This window comes from Mercenaria mercenaria, chromosome 17 (genome assembly GCF_021730395.1).
Source record: "Mercenaria mercenaria strain notata chromosome 17, MADL_Memer_1, whole genome shotgun sequence".
Lineage (NCBI taxonomy): Eukaryota > Metazoa > Mollusca > Bivalvia > Venerida > Veneridae > Mercenaria > Mercenaria mercenaria.
The window spans coordinates 32726629-32748486 of NC_069377.1; the positions used below are offsets into that span (position 1 = coordinate 32726629).

Below are 21858 nucleotides of genomic sequence, written 5' to 3' on the forward strand. Positions count from 1 at the left end.
CAGTGTAGACCAGGATCAGACTGCACGGATGTGCAGGCTGATCTTGGCCTACACTGGTCGCAAAGGCATTATCAATCGTGTCAAGCATGGTAAGGGCTAAAGGTGCAGCTCCGAGCTTTGTAGTTTCAGGCAGAGGCGAGCAGAACCAGCAGCCTGCCGTAAGTCAACTAGATGGCTACCTCACATGACGTAATTTACATCTTAAATGGGGTCCGAACCAACAGAGGGGATGGGCAAGTAATGCGAAGCTAACGACCTTAACCACTTGGTCACGGAATCTTTAGCAATGCCGTTTTTATGTTTAGACATGTTTTATCATTTTTACTGCACAATAATGACACTAGGATATAAATTCTAATTTATTTCATTCTTATCTAACCATTTGAACTATTGTGTGACTTCGGTGAACTGAGAGGCTATCAGGTGACTTGTGAAGACTATACATGTAACAAAGAGCGGTATATAGTTACAAGGATATTCTAGCAGATCGTTAAAACGAAGGTAATCTACTCTTTTTTTCTGCCTGTATATCATAGTATCAGGTTTTGCTGAAAAACAATATATTGAACACATTTGAACGCATCTGCATGGTAGTTTTCTTCTTTTTCTTTTCTCTCTTAAAAGTTGTCATTTTCAGAGTGAAGGCTTTATGGTAGACCAAAATTTAAGATTAATGTAAAAAATGGCATCGTGAGAAGTATTTTTTGTTTTTGGTCAAATTAAGAAAGTCGACATCTCATCTTTTTCATACATTAAATTCTAACTCAAATTCAAATAAACTCCGTGACCTATCATTATTCCATACATTTTAGAAGACTGCAGAAAAAGGTAAGCTGAGAAATCAGCGTTTATAGGGTATCATTCATAAGTTTTGGCTTAGAAACAAAATGTCGCGACAATATCATCAAAGAGACAACGTCTCTTACAGTTTTCCAATCAACAAAAGTGTTAAACTTTATATAAAGTACAACCTCTCCAGAGCGGCCCTCTCTTAAGCAAAAACCTCTTTATAACAACATCATCAAAATTTCTCTAAGCTGAAATATACTATCAAACTTACCTCTCCAGAACAACAACCTCTACATAACAGTCAATATTTGTATCTCCCAAAGGGTGTTGCTCTACAGAGGTTGCACTATAGTAAAATTAATCTTAGGCAAACATTCATAAAAATGGAGTAATGCATAATTTGACTGGAGACTAAATATTTGATTTATACGTTTATCTATCTGTTTATTCAGTAGTCTTTTTTTCAGATGCTTTTTCTCAGCATTATCACGATGTGTTTGCTCCATCGCGCTATGGCGTATCTGAACGCTTACGACCAAGACCTAAATTTTGCTTGTCCGAATGAATCTCAGTTTGTGAGTCACGTAGAGAGTATTCATGACAATCACAAGGAAGACAGAATGTTTGACATGTCCTGTTCTGACGTCGCCGACGACGTAATGAACGTTGCCACGACATGCTATATAACAGGTAGATCTAAATTTCAATTCAATTCATTCAAATTAATTTTAACGTACCGTTTTGTTTTAAAATCATAGCACAGAGCAGTATATAGAGCTTAGTAACTTTGGGAATGCTTATTTTTAAACGTGTTAGAAAAATGAATCGTTCAGAGTCGAACGATAAAGTTCTTCCAGTCACTTGAAGAAGCTAAAAAAAAAACAGACTTGTTGGAAGATAGGTATTTTAATTTCCTCAGAGTTTGACGAGAAATATACTTTACAAACAAATTTAACAGCACTTAAATTTATATAGCTTCAAAAAACTAATGGCATGATTATAATTATTATCTTATCTAAAGAACTATATATAAATATAGTCATGTTTACCAATACCTTCAAGTGCCAGGTCAGTTTTGTTCAAAATTCCACATGCTGGTCAAATAGACATGATATAAAAGATAACGTCACAGTTCCTTCTTGCGGTGTAGGACCCGTTGTGGCATGCAATTGCACGTATTCCTGTTTGACGTTTCAGTATTGTAGACCATTATGAGCATCCGACTTTCCGTTCACATCGGCGAATTCCGAACGAACTTGCACGAAATCGAACGGAAATTTTCGACTATCATTACGGGTCTACTGCGTTAAAATTACAATATATCTTTTCAAGGCAAACAGACATATAAACAGTTTTGAATGATAAAGGCTTAAGCAAATTGCATATGTATATGATTCTTTCAACACAAATTAAAAAAGAAAGATCTTACAGTAAAACAAATTACATTTCTTTCACGCATAACTTCTAGGTCTGATGAATGCCTACGATCAACTGCTAGCCTTCCAGTGCCCAGGAAATCATTACATTAGTGGCATGTATAGTCACCATGACAACAGGCATGAAGACAGATCATGGAAATTCAAATGCTGTGAAATACATGGTAATGAAGATACTTTTTTTTTGTTCATTGAAGGTACCAACTTTGTTGGGTATAACGTCACACCGGCACAATGAATTGCATTAATGGTCATATGTCGACTTTCCACCTTTTTTGGCGAAGGAAGACTCCAGGTGTCCCCTACACGGGCGGGCATCTGGGTAGTACCAACGACCGCTAAGGAAAGAAATTCTACACCCCATGAGAGGTTTCGCACCTTGAAGTGATTCGAAGTCGATGGCCTTAACCACTCGGCTTCTATCCTTGTAGTCCTTTCTTTCTCTTAAAATTATTCATTTCCGTAATAAATATTGTCACATCTCTGCATTCACACAGAAAAACTTGTCAGAAAGTCATGCACTACTTTCTAAAATGCCAGATATTATCATAGGTAAATATGTCACTACGGTGCTACAATGTCAATCAAAAGAACGCCTGCTGACCAAACATGACCGCAAGAATGTTTAACGAGTTTCTCCAGTCCAAAATAATCCCCGATACTTTCCAGGAAATCTCTTGAAGTGGATCTGTGTCGGTCGAAGGAAAACATCTCGATATGACATCCATTTTTAAGAACAGTGGTTGATTATTAATCATGTATTTACACACCTATACCCCAACCAGACTGTGTTGAAAGATCAAAATCCATCCCCTGCCAAGCAGTATAAGCCGTCTCGACAAGTATTCGATACCGAACGATTGTCAGCATAGGCTCCATGCAAAATGTGACCGAGACACAACTTTCTATCTTTGAATATGTCTTCATCTAACAACTTAAACGAAAACCTAATAGGATATGAGTTCGATCCGCGGACGGGGCGTATGTTTTCCGTGACGATTTGATAAAAGACATTGTGTCTGAAATCATTCGTCCTCCACCTCTGATTCATGTGGGGAAGTTGGCAGTTACTTGCGGAGAACAGGTTTGTACTGGTACAGAATCCAGGAACACTGGTTAGGTTAACTGCCCGCCGTTACATGACTGAAATACAGTTGAAAAACGGCGTTAAACCCAAAACAAACAAACAAATAATAGGATATGAAGGTAACTGAAAGTCATGGACCGGGCAAAAACGCACATAATTGAGATTGGGAAACAAGATGCTTGTAACACCAGTTGAGAACAATTGAATAACTTCAACACCTTTTAACGTCTAGAAGTTAAATTTTCTGTCTTTAACAATGAGCCGCCGTAAAAGGAATTTTAGTTCTCCGCGTTACAGCGTATAGCGGAGAACATTTGTCTCAACTGGTGCGTATACAAAACTGGTTTGACCAGTTAGGTCACGTGATTGTGACTATTTATACGGAGTTTTTGGTAGAATAGTCAGTTCTACGCAGACCACTCTTTGGTTAGTGCATACTTAGCATTAAAATTCAATTTTTTAAAGAAGATAAATGTTTTAAATTTTTCAATATTTAACTTGGCATTAAGGTTAAACTAAATGTTAGTATTGAAATAAGTGTATATTTGGTATATGTTTTGGCATGTCTGAACTCGTTCCGTTTTTCAGTATTTCGAGGAATAGTCTGAGCATTTCAATGTTTTATGCATTGGCTACGGAAACACGTTTCCTCCTGTCTAAAAGTAAAAATTTGAGAGGGGGTTTTTCGTGGGCGGCTCGTATTCCGTTTGAGAAATATACAATCGAATTTGTTTAATTTAGTAACACAATGTAGATGTTAAAACAATAATGTTTAGTTTACAGATTCGATTGTGGCATGCGTCATAATAGATATGATAACGGTATCGAACATTTATTTACATATATGAGCAATATTTACTTTGCATTGTAATGCAGGATGCCGTGAAAGATTGAACTTTTCTGTTAACAGAATGTTTAGTAATTATATTGTTGTATGTAAACAAAGTACATGTTATATGTAATCAGTTACGTATTTTGTATGCCGACTCCCAATCAGTTATGCTAACCAAATAAATAAGCGTCTCGTCTTGCAAAACAGTTGTTGTTGTTGTTTTGTGCAGAGTGAGTTGAGACTTGATAGTGTAATACAACTTGTCTCCAATAATAGTTAAATCTATCTTATATTTTAACATGAAATGCAGATTTAAAAAATAAGTGTCACAGGGTGAGAAAAATGTGCAGCCAGACCGGGACTCGAACCCAGGGCCTCGGAATACCGTTCCGATGCTCTACCGACTGAGCTATCCGGCCGCCTACACATTTTCTCCCCGTTTTAATATTCAAGTTCTATACCGTGACATATTTCCCCACCATTTTGAAATTCGTCCTCGAATTTCAGCGGGTACTTTATATATAAGCAATTACAGGCGTCGGAGACTAACCAATGTAATGCCGTCACGACCCCACGTTGGGCGCCAAATGTCACAGGGTGAGAAAAATGTGCAGCCAGACCGGGACTCGAACCCGGGGCCTCGGAATACCGTTCCGATGCTCTACCGGCTGAGCTATCCGGCCGCCTACACATTTTCTCCCCGTTCTATACCGTGACATAAGTCCTCAGTTTCTAACGTTCTTTAGTTTTCTTACAATTTATGCGGTCGGACGTAATCACAAGTGTGCCAAAACCCGCCCGCTTAACTCAGTAGGGAGAGCGTTGGTCTACAGATCGCTGGGTCGCGAGTTCGATCCTCTGGCGGGGCGTATGTTCTCCGTGACGATTTGATAAAAGACATCGTGTCTGAAATCATTCGTCCTCCACCTCTGATAATTCATGTGAGGAGGTTGGCAGTTACTTGCGGAGAACAGGTTTGTACTGGTACAGAATCCAGGAACACTGGTTAGGTTAACTGCCCGCCGTTACATAACTGAAATACTGTTGAAAAACGGCGTTAAACCCAAAACAACCAAACAAACAAACAAACAAACAAACCGAAGCTGCATGCAGTTTTAAATATCAATATTTAACATACACTTCTAACACGTAACTATGTTATGGATATTTTTGTCCTTTAAACAAATCTTTAATAGAATACATGCAGAGTGAAAACTGTCAAAATATGCTGTTCGCATTTGATTAAAATGCATTAACCACAGTGGAAACTGAAGTTCTGACCTCGATACCTTTTTTTTATTAACCAAAAGATCTGAGAAACGAGACAGACATTCAGATTGCCTGTTCAATCAAAATCCTTTATTGACTGATCTTTCAATGGTCGAATCTCAAAGTGTCACGCCTAAGAACGAAAAGTAATTGAACTATTGTTATAAAATGTCATATGACTATCCAGTGTGCCAAGACATCTCAATCAGTGTGCGTATTTGGAACAAACTGAACTGATAAAATATCTATGGATTAATTAAGTACTATAAAATATTGAAAAATAGAATATATAATTGGTTATCTACAGATTATTATAATTACCTTTTGTGAGGGGACACTTCGTGATAGGTCATAACGTGACCATATGAGCCGCGCCATGAGAAAACCGACATAGCGCGTTTGCGACCAGCATGGATCCAGACCAGCCTGCGCATCCGCGCAGTCTGGTCAGGATCCATGCTGTTCGCTTTCAGACCCTATTGCAATTAGAGAAACTGTTAGCGAACAGCATGGACCCTGACCAGACATGCGCGGATGCGTAGGCTGGTCTGGATCCATGCTGGTCGCAAAGCCACTATGTTGGTTTTCTCATGGCGCGGCTCATATGTTTATTGGTCACAATATGTCAGTGTATTTCACAAGAAAATATTTTGTAGAAAATATACGTGTTCCCAGAATGTGTTAAATGCCGACAATTCTACAAATAAACAATCGTATCAGTAACAAGAATACAAGAGCATTCATTACCCAGGTCAGTGCATTGGACTGTGCATGTATATGGAATGCCCCTACATATCCACAGCAATTCAAGTCTACGCAGTGTCGAGCAGCCAGCGATGTTTCTGGACAGGTCTTGCAGACATAAAAGAAGCGTCACTGATATGCTGGCAAGAACTAGACTGAGAGCCCCTGTAATCCAGGACAAAGCAGCAACTCTTAGTATTGTACAAGATCCAGTGACAGATGAGAATTCACTAAAAAAACAGGAAGAAACACTCTTTACACTTCTGAGTTTATACTTCAACCGATGTTTTCAAAGCAAGTTTCCTCAAATTGTTGTTTATGTAATAAACATGGTTTATACAAAAATGAAATAAAAGGTCATCTGCTTTCACTTTCGATTCCTTAGGTCTTCCTCTAGTAAATATAGAACTGAGTCATGTGACATATAGCTTAATATTCATTGGAAGCGGCACGCATATCATTACACGCGGTTTAACGATTTTGTCAGTTGCATTTCGAACTTTCTTGGGGCTGAACCTCCTGCCGCTTCCAACTGCAGTTGGATGCGGCCATGGAGGTTCTTTCTGGGCATTCGGCTATTCATTAATAGCCTCGTCCCCAAGAAAGATTGCAGCAGACTGGCTCGATTACACCAGACTTATACTTTCAATTACTTCAATTTATGTTATCTGCAATGAAATTTAGCATATTGTTTTAGTCATGGTGTATCAAGCCAGTTTTGCCAAGTATGGTAGGTCATATGGCGAGTTTCCAGCTTTAATGGTGGAGGAAGACCCCAGGTGCCCCTCCGTGCATTATTTCATCACGAGCGGGCACCTGGATAGAACCACCGACCTTCCTTAAGCCAGCTGGATGGCTTCCTCACATGAAGAATTCAACGCCCCGAGTGAGGCTCGAACCCACATCGATGAGGGGCAAGTGATTTGAAGTCAGCGACCTTAACCACTCGGCCACGGAGGCCCCCCTCGCCTGCTTATGAGTATAAATTGTTGTTTATGAAATAAACATGGTTTATACAAAAATGAAATGAATGGTCATCTGCTTTCACTTTCGATTCCTTAGGTCTTCCTCTAGAAAATATAGAACTGAGTCATGTGACATATAGCTTAATATTCATTGGAAGCGGCACGCATATCATTACACGCGGTTTAACGATTTTGTCAGTTGCATTTCGAACTCCAGAGGCTTGTAACCTCCATCCATCCCCACCACCTTACCTCATTGAGCAATGCCATACTGGCTGTCTCGGGTTGGTCTGCACTTTCTGTGGGCATTCGGCTATTCATTAATAGCCTCGTCCCCAAGAAAGATTGCAGCAGACTGGCTCGATTACACCAGACTTATACTTTCAATTACTTCAATTTATGTTACCTGCAATGAAATTTAGCATATTGTTTTAGTCATGGTGTATCAAGCTAGTTTTGCCAAATAAATAAGTTAGAATTACTCGTGTTTTGGTTATTCCTCGCCTGCTTATGTAGTTTCAGTATAAACGGACCATTACAGTATATGTACTCTCGCTACATATACAAAAGCCGAAATTCTTGACATTCTCATACTACAGGGCTTTGACGATCTGAGAGGATGAAATTAAAGGTCACACGTGTTGCTGTAATTGTCTATTGTCAGATCTTACTTTAGATATACTAACCATATTGTTTCCGAAGCTCTAACCACAACTGCGATGGTATGTGAAATATTGATTTCTTTGTTTTGGGTTTAACGCCATTTTTTAGCTGTATTTCATATAATATAACGGCGGGCAGTTAACCTAACTAAGTGTTCCTGGATTCTCTACCAGTACAAACCTGTTATCCGCAAATAACTGAGGTGGAGGACGAATGATATCAGACACAATATCTTTTATCAAATCGTCACGGAGAACATACGCCTCGCTTAGGGTTCGAACACACGACCCCGAGATCTGTAGATCTGCGCTCTCCTAGTGAGCTAAGCGGGCGGGCTTAATGTCTTGTAAAAATACAGATGTAGACCAACAAATCGTGATATACAAACGCTTTCTTTACAGATATCCATCTGGACGACTGCGATTTCTCTGCCTGGACGAATGTATATGATGGCGCTCAAAATTTCAATGCACCAGCAGGAAAAGTGATGAAAGGCGTAGTGTCCGTACACGACAACTCGAAAGAGTAAGTTTGTAGTGTCTTTTTATGTACTGTCTCTTTAAAGAGTCACATTGGTTGCAATATTAGTCTAGTAAGATTGGAACATATCGACAGGTGAACAATATAACAACGATCTAGATGCATTATACGTTATCCTGTGCTTTGTGTAAATATTACTAAATAAATACGGTTAATTTTTTTTTATTAATGGTTGTATAAGTACAGAAACTTTTCCCCATCATATTTTATGTACATTTTATGAGCATAATTTGGCTTCCATTATTTATAGATATTAACAACTCGGCTTCACAATTTTAAAGGTAGCAACAATGTTTTAGTGTGTCTAAGTTGAACTCCATAAGCCATGTATGATTCTACAAACGTCCTTTCTATGTATGTGAATTTCTTGACAATAGAAATCTAACACATTTGATGACTTGTTTAAATCCATTTTCTTTTTCCAGGGACAGAATATACAAATATGAACTGTGTAATGTAATTCGATCAGAAGGAACTGGCGAAATTGTCGGTTAATCATCATGATAATTAAAAGTTCCAAGTTGTAAATTTACTTTTAATTATAAAGAAAATAAACTTCTCTGAAGGTATAGTTTTAAGTTTGTGCTTTAAACCTATAATAAATGTCAACCGTCCGTAATTACTTTTTTTCATTCAAACAACAGGCAAAACAGGAAATCCCATTACTCCGTCACCAAGTTAAATTACACAGCGATAGGTAGTATAGTGGACGCAACTTGACCCCGATGGTTGACCTTTGTATTATAATACATAACGAGACACAACCTATTATTGAAAAGGTGTGTACGTAAAACGCTGTATACAAACTCATTCCATATAAATATACCCGGCCAACCTAAGCACCCCTTATTTCTACAATGAAATCATTGATATGAATAATCAGCCTAAGGTCAACCATCGCGGTCAAGTTGCGACTACTATAGTATATGGCCACGAGGTATCTCGCGGGTGGAATCTGCTTTTTCTTTGCTTTGCTTGCGTCCTATGCTTCCAAATTATCTTGATAGATTCTATTCGGTAAATTATATATCTTAAAGGGTTTCTTTTGTTTTGAAAAAGTGTTCGCATAACTACGGTGTCTTCTTGTCCAAAAATAGGCCCTACACACTGTAAATTGTTGGCAACTGACGTATTATTTATGGACCTAAGGCAAGTACTCATGCCCATTGATCATTATAAGTGAGTCGTTACAACCTAACAAAAGAACGAACTAGATTTTCCATAGAATATTCTTCTTCCCAAACGGTTTTCCAAAGTTTACAAAAGAAGCAGTGGAAGCTGTTTTGATTTATATGCGTTACTAAGTATACTTTGACTGCCCATTGTGTACGTTGTAGAAGCATATAATGTTTATCATATTCTTCCAAAAAAAGTCGTTTTAATTAAGCGCATGTGCCCGTAATTAAGTGTACATATTTATATTTCTCTAGCGAAAATAACGATGTGCATAAAATAAACAAGAGGGCCATGATGGCCCTATATCGCTAACCAGAGCTGACCTAGTTTTTTAACCCAAAATGACCCAGTTTCGAATTTAACCTAAAGATCATCAAGACAAACATTCAGGCCAAGTTTCATATAGTCTCGACTGTTGCCTTTAGTGTTCACAAACTTTTCCTATGATTTGACCATAGACCTAGTTTTTGACCCCAAATGACCCAGATTAAAACTGGGCTTTTCCTTTGATCTGGCCTACTGACCTAGGTTTTGACCCCACATGACCTAGTTTCGAACTTGACCTAGAGATCATCAAGGCAAACATTCTGACAAAGTTTCATAGATATTGGGTCACAACTGTGGCGTCTAGTGTTCACAAGCTTTTTCTTTGATCTATAACATTGACCTAGTTTTTGAGCCCACATGACCCAGATTCAAAACTGACCTAGAGATCATCAAGACAAACATTCTGACCAAATTTCATAAAGATTGAGTCACAACTGTGGCCTCTGGAGTGTTCACAAGCTTTTCCTTTGATCTTACCTACTGACCTAGTTTTTGATACCGCATGACCCAGATTCAAACTTGACCTAGAGATCATCAAGACAATCATTCTGACCAAATTTCATAAAGATTAAGTCACAACTGTGGCCTCTTGGGTGTTCACAAGCTTTTCCTTTGATCTGATCTACTGACCTAGTTTTTGACCCCATATGACCCAGTTTCGAAACTGACCTAGAATTCATCAAGATCAACATTCTGGCCAAGTTTCAGAAAGATTGGGTCCTTTGATCTGACCGAGTGACCTAGTTTTTGACCTCACATGACCCAGATTCGAACACGACATATAGATTATCAAAAAAAAAAAACATTCTGATCAATGCTCATGAGTTTCCAACTTAAATTATGGTCTCTACAGTGTTGACAACATTTTCCTTTGATCTGGCCTACTGACCTAGTTTTTGACCCCACATTAACCTAGAAATCATCTGACAGAGTTTCATAAAGATTGAGTAAACATTGAGGCCTCTAAAGTATTCACAAGCTTTTCCTTTGATTTGACCTATTGATCTAGTTTCTGACCCCACATGACCCAGATTCAAACTTGACCTAGAATTCATCAGGACAAACATTCTTACCACGTTTCATAAATATTAGGTCAAAACTGTGGTCTCTAGTGTTCACAAGCTTTTCCTTTCATTTGGCCTACTGACCTAGTTTTTGAACCCACATGACCCACTTTCAAACTTGACCTAGAGATCATCAAGACTAACATTCTGACTAAGTTTCATAAAAATTGGGTCACAAATGTGGCCTCTAGTGTTCACAAGGCAAATGTTGACGTACGACGCACGACGGACGCCGGACAATGACAGGTCACAGTAGCTCACCTTGAGCACTTTGTGCTCTGGTGACCTAAAAATATATCTTATTTTGTCATTACAACTGTTCTTAGACTACTTTATCAGAAAGTCCAACGTACAGGTTTTGTAATTTTTTACTACAAAACTGCTGAATACATACACCTATTAAGGTTTCGAAGTAGGCATTGAGAAACAAAAATCAAACAACACCAAATCATAGAAAGAAAGAGTTGTTTGACATGAAAATTGAACAGCATGTAAAACATGTATATTACTTTACGAAACAAGTGTCAGTATACTGATATAAACTTTGAATTCCAGAAAATGACTGCCTATAGAGGCCCCACTTCCGGACAGTCAAACGCCTTTAATAACTCACCATTTTCAAAGAACTGTTACACATGTTCGTTTTGATGCATTTGCAATAGCGTGCGAATGGTGAAATTTCACATGACAAGGTGGAACATAGTTTTCAGCAATTGTTTATCTTTATTTCTTTACAAATGACATTCATGTTCAAAGGGAGACAACTTTTTCTCGACGATTACTTAAAATAATCGGAAAAAGTTGTCTCCCTTTGAAAACGAATGACGTGTACTTAAAATAATCGGAAAAAGTTGTCTCCCTTTGAAAATGAATACCATTTGTAAAGAAATAAAGATAAACAATTGCTGAAAACTGTGTTCCACCTTGTTATGCGAAATTTCACCACTCGCACGCTACTGCAAATGTATCAAAACGAACATGTGTAACTGTTCTTTGAAAATGGTGAGTTTTTAAAGGCGTTTAACTGTCCGGAAGTGGAGCTCCTTTAGGCAGTCCTTTTCCGGAATTCAATGTTTTTATCAGTATACACACACTTGTTTCGTAAAGTAATATACATATTTTACATGCTGTTCAACTTTCATGTCAAACAACTCTTTCTTTCTATGATTTGGTGTTCTTTGATTTTTGTTTCTCAAGGCCTACTTCGAAACCTTATGTGCAACAAAAATATATCCTGTGAAAATAATTTCGACATTCGCCAAGAACAGATCACGAGTAGACAATGAATTTATTGTACAAGTCAATGTTGTGTGCTAGTAGAATACCAAACCAAGAAAAATCTGTGAAAGCGTCTACCCTGTTCTGAATAAACTGGTTTGTGAAATACAGTAGCCTATGACGTAGAAAAAGCGGAAAAAATGAAGATTGTTTAGTAATAAAATCTCTCAATATATCATTTAAAAGCAAAGTACGCAACCAAGCAATATAATGGCAGTCTCGATTTGATCCAGACTGCTCAGAAGAGGTAATGAAATGTGCAACAGTCCGCAAGCCGCCTCGCAACGGCTTAAGCGGAATTTCAACAGTAAAATTGAATGCCCTCCACGATATCAAACTAGAACGGTCACAGGAGTGACGAATAATACCCTCACAATACAACCTTTTCACAGAAGTATGGCAGCCATGAGAAAGAAATGGCCGTCGATCTTGGTCTATATTTGATGATGTTAGACCTATGTATCAAACATATTCAAATCTGGAAACCATTTCATGAGTCCAGATACCGAAGTCGAACTTGACCTGTATTTTATGATGTTACACCTGTGTAACAAAATTCATTTATATCCGTCATTTTAGCCATTCATGAGTAGTTGTACGGAAACCATGAGTTTGGCAAATTTTAAGTTGGAAAGGGGCCATAACTACGTAAAAAATTGGTAATTTGTAGCCAAAGTCGAACTTGACCTATATTTTGTGATGTTACACGTGTGCCAAAAATAATTGAAACATGTCAAGCCTTTCATGTTATTGTCTGGAACACTGAGTTTGGCAAATTTTAAGTTGGAAAGGGGCCACGTCAAAAATGGTGGTTTGTAGGCAAAGTCGAACTTGACCTGTATTTTATGATGTCACGCCCGTGTAATTACACCTTTGTAACCAAATTAATTTATATCTGTCAAGCCTTTCACGAGTTCTTGGTTTGGCAAATTTTATGTTGGAAAGGGGCCATAACTACGTAAAATGGTGGTTTGTAGCCAAAGTCGAACTTTACCTGTATTTTATGATGTTACACATATGTAACAAACATTATTGAAATATATCAAGCCTTTCATATGTTATTGTCTGGAAACCATGAGTTTGGCAAATTTTAAGTTTGAAAGGGGCCATAAATACGTCCAACAAGAGCATCGACTAGCTCATCGATTTTTTTGTCTCTGTGTAATAGAAATATTGTCCTACCTGTGTGTTTTTATGACATGTTATAAGTCCAAAAGGGCGATAATTCTCGCAAAAAGCAGAATGGAGTTATGTTTCTTGCTGTACAAAGTCAGCTTTTGATGGTGAACAAGTGTTGCAAGTTTTAAAGCAATAACTTTGACAGTTTAGGAGAAAAGTTGGCCTGAACATAAAACTTAACCAAGAAATCTTATTTTCCGAGTCCAAAAGGGGCCATAACTCTTGAAATAAATAATGTAGAGTTACGGTACTTGCTGTGCAGCTAGCTTTTAATGGCGAATAACTGCTTCAAGTTTTAAAGCAATAGCTTTGACCGTTAAGGAGAAAACTTAACCAAGAAATCTGATATTTTCCGAGGGGCCATAATTTTTGCAAAAAGCAGGATGGAGTTATGTTTCTTGTTGTACAAAGTCAGCTATTGATGGTGAACAAGTGTTGCAAGTGTAACGTTTACTGAATGCATAAAGGGAAGTAATTGCATTAATATGCAAATTTGTAAACCTGTCAATTGTCATTGGAGTAAAATGACAGTATATATGCACATTAAATCACCTTTGGTGATGAGCTAGCTTTTCACCGACGGGATTTGTGTGGCACTGCATGAAACGTTAAAAATGGTGGCAGCGGTGGGATGAAGTCAACTGCCGGACTGGAGTTGCCTTACCTATGTATTTCCTAGGCCAAATCTCGGGACGAGATTTCTCGGAGGGGAAAGTAATGTAACGTTTACTGAATGCATAAAGGGAAGTAATTGCATTAATATGCAAATTTGTAAACCTGTCAATTGTCATTGGAGTAAAATGACAGTATATATGCACATTAAATCACCTTTGGTGATGAGCTAGCTTTTCACCGACGGGATTTGTGTGTGTCTGGCCGTGTGGATGCCAGTACAAACGTTACACAAGCTTTAAGGATCATGTAAATACCTTTGAGACCTCTCCTCGGGTAAATTTTCATTTTGGAAATCATACCCGACAGACCTGTAATATTCATAACATATATATACACAGAATTGTTCAGAAGGATAGAAAATACTTTCTGTAAAGGTCACCTTATTCAATAACATGTATTTTGTCTTACAACACATGTACTTCGATTGCCCACATTCTATTTTGTAGAAAATATCAAACTTCCTTTTCAAACACATTTTTTCTCTAAATTTGATTCTGTTGTGTGTCTAACATATTTACCTAGGTACTCCGGGAAATGAAAACAGAATAACTGATATTTTGACAGCTCTACTTTCATTTTCATTTTGCAACTTTTGTACTTCTTTAAAATGTACATTGTAACACTTTCAACTCCCAGAGTACCTCAAGAGAAATATGTTAGACACACAATAATCATAAAAGTAAAGACAAAATACTTTTGAAAAAGAAGCTCAATATCTTCTACAAAATAGAACATGAACAGTCAAAGTACATGGTACATGACAAAATGTGCTGTTTAATAAAATATAACATGTCTTGAAAGTTTCTTCTACTTATTATGAAAAGGTTGGTATACTGTTTATGATAAAACAAGGTATATGTGGCGTAAAAAAATAAAACAAAAATTCACCCGAGGGGTGGTTTCAAGACTTGACAAGAACCGTAAAGCAATAGCTTCGATAGTTAAGGAGAAAAGCTGACCTAAACATACAACTAAGTGATGACAGTAACTAAATTATTTTTTTAATCAGATGAGCTGTAATGGTGGTTTGTAGGCAAAGTCGAACATGATCTGTATTTTATGATGTTACACCTGTGTACCAATATTTATTTAAATCTGTCAAGCTTTTCACGAGTTATTGTCCGGAAACCACCGGACCGATAAACTCACTCCTATATATCCCTCCCTCGAATACTTCGTTTGTGGGGGTATAATGACCAGAAAATATACTGATACGGAGTAAAAGTACGGGGAGACTTTTTACAGCCGCTACGTGGCTTTTATAGACAGTCGTTACGATAGTTATTAAAACTTGTGAGTGGGGACCTCCGTGGCCAAGTGGTTAAGGTCGCTGACTTTATATCACTTGCCCCTAATCGGTATGGATTCGAGCCTCACTCGGGGCATTGAATTCTTCATGTGAGGAAGTCATCCATCTAGCTTACGGGAGGTCGGTTGTTCTATCCAGGTGACCGCTCATGAAATAATGCACGGAGGGGCACCTGGGATCTTCATCCACCATCAAAGCTCGAAGGTCGCCATATGACCTGAATTATGTTGGTGCGACGTTAAACCCAACAAACAAGAGGGTTATGATGACCCCGGATCGCTCACCTGAGTAATATGAGCTACAATTTTCAAATGTCAAAAAGATGCTAAAATATTAAGAAAGTCAGTAGGTCACATTCATGGTCAATGAAATTCAGTTTTACAATCGGTATGCAAAACTGTGTATGTCATCCAATTTTAAGGCTGCATCTTAAAAAACAAGATCAGCAGGTAAAGGTCACAGCCAAGTAACATCATATTACTTTGGGTCATCAGGTAATTATAATTAAACAGTCTTGGAAATAGGATCAGATAATTTTTTAAGTATTTTTCCTATATAACTCATATAATAACTAAGTGACCCCAGGGCCAGGCCTCTTTTAACCCCAGAGGCATAATTTGAACAATTTTGGTAGAGGACTACTATGCAATGCATCATACCAAATATCAACTTCAAGCCTAGGTCGTGTGGTTTTAGACAAGAAGATTTTTAAAGTTTTTTTCCTATATAAGTCTATATAATACTTGGGACCCCCAGGGCAGGGCCTCTTTTCACCGTAGCGGTACATTTTGAACAATTTTGGCTGAGGACCATAAGACAATGCTACAAACCAACAAAGGCCTAAGTCTTGTGGTTTCAGACAAGAAGAGTTTTGAACTTTTCCCCCAATTTAAGTCTATTTAAAATTTGGGACCCCCGGGGCGGGACCATATTTGACCCTAGGGGGATAATTTGAACAATCTTGGTAGAGGACCACTAGATGATGCTACATATCAAATATCAAAGCCCTAGGCCGTGTGGTTTTGTACAAGAAGATTTTCAAAGTTTTCCCTATATAAGTCTATATAAACCATGTGACCCCTGGGGCGGGGCCATATTTGACCCTAGGGGGATAATTTGAACAATCTTGGTACAGGACCACTACATGATGCCATGTGGTTCTGGGACGATCTGTGTATGAAAAGAATTGGAACCACTGCCTTACCCTTGCATGATCGTAAGAGGCGACTAATAGGGTCTTAACACTTGATTTTGCTGCAACTCTGTGAATCCAGCAGGTATGCAAATTTTGATTCCACATCTCATGCTTTTATTTCGATGTAAATGAGATGTGAAACCAAAATTTGTAGTCCTGTTTGGTGCCATATAACCTATACTGTGTTGGTGCGCCGTAAAACCCAAATAGATAAATAGATGATGCTACACACCAGATTACAAAGCCCTAGGCCCTGTGGTTTTGGACAAGTAGATTTTTAAAGTTTTTCCTTTCGGTTGCCATGGCAACCAGAGTTCTGCATGGAATTCAATTCTTTGAACAATTTTGAAAGGGGGCCACGCAAGGATCATTCCTGTGAAGTTTGGTGTAATTCTGCCCAGTGGTTTTCAAGAAGAGGTTTTTAGAAAATGTTGACGGACACACGACGGACGACATACGACTGACGACGGACATTGAGCGGTCACAAAAGCTCACCATGAGCCTTTGGCTCAGGTGAGCTAATAAATAAATAAACCAGTGAGTAGATCCTTTGGAAGCTTAAAATGCATCCTAATAACATATCAGATTAATCTTAGGACCATCAGCCTCCCGACATAATGGCTATTTATGCCTACCAAAATATTACGATCACAGTATACACGTGTTCTCAAAAACTCACTCTGAAATACAATAAAACAAAAATTTATATCTGTGATTAACTTTATTCAATTTTTGGATATCATACATAACAATATTGCACTGGCATTCTTTCAAGATGCCTTTAAATTTGGATAAAAATCACTATGCATGAACAATCACATTCTAAATCGTGGTAGCAGAAAAGTAAACCCAGACCATTCTGTAATATTATGTAAATATTTTGGAGTTTCCTTTGTATTTTCTAGTATGTAGTGCAATGAAAATAGTATTTTAAGTCGATCAATACATAAAGAATATCAGAAAATTTTAATGATGTTTGTAAAAGTATCTGTCGTCACAAGCTTTGTTAAGAAAATCGTTTCACTGTGTTTCTACATTTCCCGATCGAATTACCTTTATAAAAACGTTACATCGTTTGAGACTTTTCATACAGATTAACATATTTCCAAACGTAATCAATAACTACATAACAACATGCTCTACCTAATTTTCACTGCAATATTTGCGGTCTACAACTGTTCTACTTGTACGATTATTGATAAAAGAAGGTTCAGTGTTACATTCTTTAAAGGCTCATAATGCCTTTGTTGATAATGTGGCTGCCATACTTTTTGTTATGAACAGGTAATATATTATTTACTTCATAAATCCATTTTTGATAGTTGTTTCTCCAGTGTATGTCGAAGATATGAATATTGACTGACATGGTAGAAAGTTTTATTGAAACCCATCGTTTTTATTATCTCCCTTTATGGCTCTTACAACATTTGTTCATATGCAGTGATTTTATTTATTGATTTATTTGGGTTTTACGGCGCACCAACACAGTGTATGTTATATGGCGCCAAACAAGACTACAAATTTTGGTTTCACATCTCATTTACATCGAAATAAAAACATGAGGTATGGAATCAAAATCTGTATACCTGCTGGAATCACAGAGTTACAGCAAAACCAAGTGTTAAGACCCTATTAGTCGCCTCTTACGATAAAAGTAGTGCTTTTCTAACCACGTAATTATGCATAACATCTACGTAGACACATGGTCCATCAGTTTGTTTTTACATAAAATTTAAAGCCTTATGGAACTTTAACAATATCCATCATTACTACACAATGTCTGTGTTCAATGCTACCCAGGTTACACTTTGAACATTTAATATAATCATCCAGAACTACCACTGCGTTATGACACAGAAAATGGATTTCGTAAGATATGTGCGTACCTAGCGGGATATTATTCTTCTTTTTAATAATGAGACAATATTATGGTTAGATAATTAAAGCCAATTGAATAATCTTGGACAAGAAATGGTCATTTGTACAGACAAATTAAGAATAGGTGATAAAAAACGTAATCAGAGATTTTACCACAGCGTCTGAATTTATTAGAGGAAAAACGTAATCAGAGTATTTACCACAGCGTCAGAATTTATTAGAGGAAAAACGTAATCAGAGTATTTACCACAGCGTCTGAATTTATTAGAGGAAAAACGTAATCAGAGTATTTACCACAGTGTCTGAATTTATTAGAGGAATGGTCATTTAATTTGCTTTCGTAGAGTTCTGTAACTGCTATTTATTTTGCTAGGGTATATATTCTTAAGCATGTAAGCGTATTATAACTTAACTTCTCCGAACCTACTGGTAGTCGTAAGCTGACATGTAGAAATAAGTAAAATTATATTACAAATGCACTAACTAGAACAATCCTACTGTTTCCATGCGAGATTCTTTGAATGCTACAGAATCATAAATACAAACTTATTCACTTTGAATAAATTCAACAACAAATTTACATATATTTTCATAAATAACATTTATACATATATAACATACTAGTATTTAACACAGATTTTGAGCTTCAATTCCAGAAGGCTGAAAAGCACTGTACACAGCATGTAAACATAAAACTCTCAATGTAAATAAAGCTATTTATAATTAGAATATTTTTCATATATGATGAATTAGAAATATAAAATAACGTATATCTACAAAGCGTGTTTAACACATGTGAACAAACAGCAAAGACATATAACAAATAAAAATAACAAAGCTGCTCTCAGTCACTTGCCAGCCCTAGAAATGTATGTCAGACATTAAAACTTCTTGTGTGTTTGTATTTGGTGCCGTGACTAGGACAATTAAAATGTCTTAAATATAGCAGTCTTATCAATGAACAGAAGTTACAAGGCTAAATAGAAACTGCGATGAAGTTGTATAACTTTATCAGAAAAAATAAACAACCTAAAAGATAACCAGGTTATTAAAATTTTAAATCTTTTTCTAAAAAATGACATTTCGAATTTGTCTGTTCTGTTTTAATGAGTGACAGGATTTTAAGGACTGCAATTACCGAACTAAACATCGTACCAAAGGTCTGTTCTTATTTGTTTTTAATACACTGTATTCTTTTTATGTCATAATATTTGTAATCAACTTCTAAAACAACTTTCTCTGTATAAATATTTCACCCATTGGTAAGTTTTGACCAGAGTAGAGTCTCTTGTTAAAGTTTGTAAAAAATGTCTATGTAATTGTGTATATGTTCATTGTATTTTCCATTCATATCTGTGAATTATTACCCCTTAAATATTACAAAGCATTAAACAACTAGCAAGAAAATGCACAAAAATAAACCGCGAGTTATAATGTACTTACATAAATGTTATGACCAGTATTACGCAAGCTACAGTATAGCCGAAAATTAAAAGTATAAACATTCGTTTCAAACCCTTCGGTGACCTCTGTAACAATTAATCTGCCATTTTTTTCATTCAACAAGTAGTTTTAACAATAAACAACGCAGAAAAATTGACAAAACAATACACATTTATATCAAGGTCGGGTTTTGACAAATATTTACACTTTTAATTAAGACATGTACAGTGTCAAACAATAGACGCAAAGACACTTTCAAAAGTCGAAAAAATAGAATATTTATATATTTAAAGATTTCCTGTACAAAAAATAATCATGTTTGTTTGAACAATGAAAGACAAAATCAGACAGATTTAAACATGATTTATAAAAGTAATTTACGAGAAAAATAAGCAACTATATCTTCATATATTTATTACTAATAATGTTTCAAGGACGTAAATGCACACATGATGTAAATACACACATTTTCGAGGTCAATGACATAATTAAAGCACCATTTGATAAATTAATACTCGTTTTACAACGCATAAAAATACGTTATTCGACGTCTCATCTCTTATTTTAAATGAGAAATATAAATATTACTTCAGCATTATTTTCGCAGAATGATTTACTATCAGCATTTTTACTTTGAACTAGTCCACAGAACCAATAGAATAATCGTAATCATTGCACGAGTGCCTGGACCTAATCAGTAATTCAATTCATTAGTATGGACAAAATGACACTATGTGTTGTATGAACACAACTGGTAAATACCTCCTGAGGGACATTTTAGAAGAGAAAAAAAATTAGAAAGACTCTACTCTGGTCAAGTTTGCTTCCGATGATGGTCCTTTAGCTCGTTTCCAGCAGCAACATAAGAAAAAACACACAATACTGCGTAACAGATCTGGTCAGCCTGTGCAAAGAAGAAAGTATCATTTAAACAGTTGTGTAAGATAAATCACAGTAATACAAGTAATACAAATGTCTTAAAAATATACATAAAAAAGAATCAATATCAGTCAGATTTACATATAAGCATAAAATACAGTTCAAATAGTTAAATTCGTCAAATTTGGTTTTACACAGTTTAGAATGTTCTAAATAACCCTTCGTCTTTAAAACTAGGGTACACGTTGGACTCAGTAACTATATAAATTCATCTCGAGTATCTCTTTAAATATTTTATATTCATCATATAACAGTATGAACAATGTTAAATGTCTATATCAAAAACAGCTTTCTAAGGAGTATTTACAGGTGCACGACATGCATACAAATGACTATAAGAGAACAGAAGCAACAATTTGAAGATGCAAGACACATACTTTGCTACACTTTGAAGCCTTCTTGCCTCTCCCGGATTTGTTGTTCTATTTTGGCAACTTGAACAGTTATAACACGATGGATAGTCATTCCTATCGAATTTGCCTACACAACAAAATAGGGTAGATAGATACATACATACATGCGGTGGAAATAAACAGTGTTCACTGCAAATATTACCACACCAACTGAAATAAGGCTAGGATAACAAACATCCACACTATCTACCAAATTTTTATGTTTCAAAATCAAACTCAGAACACCGCATCGCATCTGATCCTGGTCTACATATTAATGGCAACTGTTTACATACACCTAAAGAAAATCATTTGAAACTATCAAACAACAGGAAGTGTGAATATGTTTGCCATGGCGAGGGAGTATTTTGTTTCAACCCGCCTATTCTTATCTAGAGTAATTCTATTCCAGGTTTCCATGCATCTCGATTCGTCCCGTATCGTGTTTCTTTGTATACGTTTTACAATATATTACGTAATTTGGTTTAGAATGGACAAATGTATTTAGAATATGAATTTGTAATGTCTGCCGATTTCGAAATACAATTGTGAAAGCTGTGCAATTTATTCTCACAAATACTGGTTTTAACATTTAAAAAAGTATATTTCAGACTTTTTTGAGGAAGTTAGCAATAGCTTAAAAGATGAGAATCGTCTGGGTTGGTAGATAACATATAT

The 21858-nt window shown here is 36.6% G+C and overlaps 2 protein-coding genes and 1 non-coding gene across 19 annotated transcripts in view; 1 reads left to right on the top strand and 2 right to left on the bottom strand.

Moving 5' to 3' along the window:
- Nucleotides 1-400: 400 nt before the first annotated feature.
- Nucleotides 401-8892, top strand: LOC123535586 (dermatopontin-like). Its single transcript, XM_045318290.2, has 5 exons — nt 401-501; nt 1257-1479; nt 2258-2389; nt 8187-8310; nt 8751-8892. Exons 2-5 carry the CDS (start codon nt 1257-1259, stop codon nt 8818-8820), a joined length of 549 nt encoding a protein of 182 aa, XP_045174225.2. The 5' UTR covers nt 401-501; the 3' UTR covers nt 8821-8892.
- Trnat-ggu (transfer RNA threonine (anticodon GGU)) lies at nt 4756-4827 on the bottom strand. The gene has a single exon. It is a non-coding gene; the product is annotated as a tRNA-Thr (tRNA).
- Nucleotides 8893-17230: 8338 nt separating the features above from the next.
- Nucleotides 17231-21858, bottom strand: part of LOC123536165 (MAP kinase-activating death domain protein-like) — a 115623-nt gene continuing 110995 nt past the window's right edge. For 7 of the 17 annotated variants that reach the window (XM_053527602.1, XM_053527605.1, XM_053527608.1 and 4 more), the window contains 2 exons: nt 21166-21268; nt 17231-20753 (listed from right to left, as the gene is read on the bottom strand). In XM_053527602.1, the coding sequence (XP_053383577.1) occupies nt 21170-21268 (99 nt within the window). In that variant the 3' untranslated portion in view covers nt 17231-20753; nt 21166-21169. Of the gene's footprint in view, nt 20754-21164; nt 21269-21858 lie in introns of those variants that run through there. The other 10 variants (XM_053527613.1, XM_053527611.1, XM_053527604.1 and 7 more) reach the window with 2 other exon arrangements.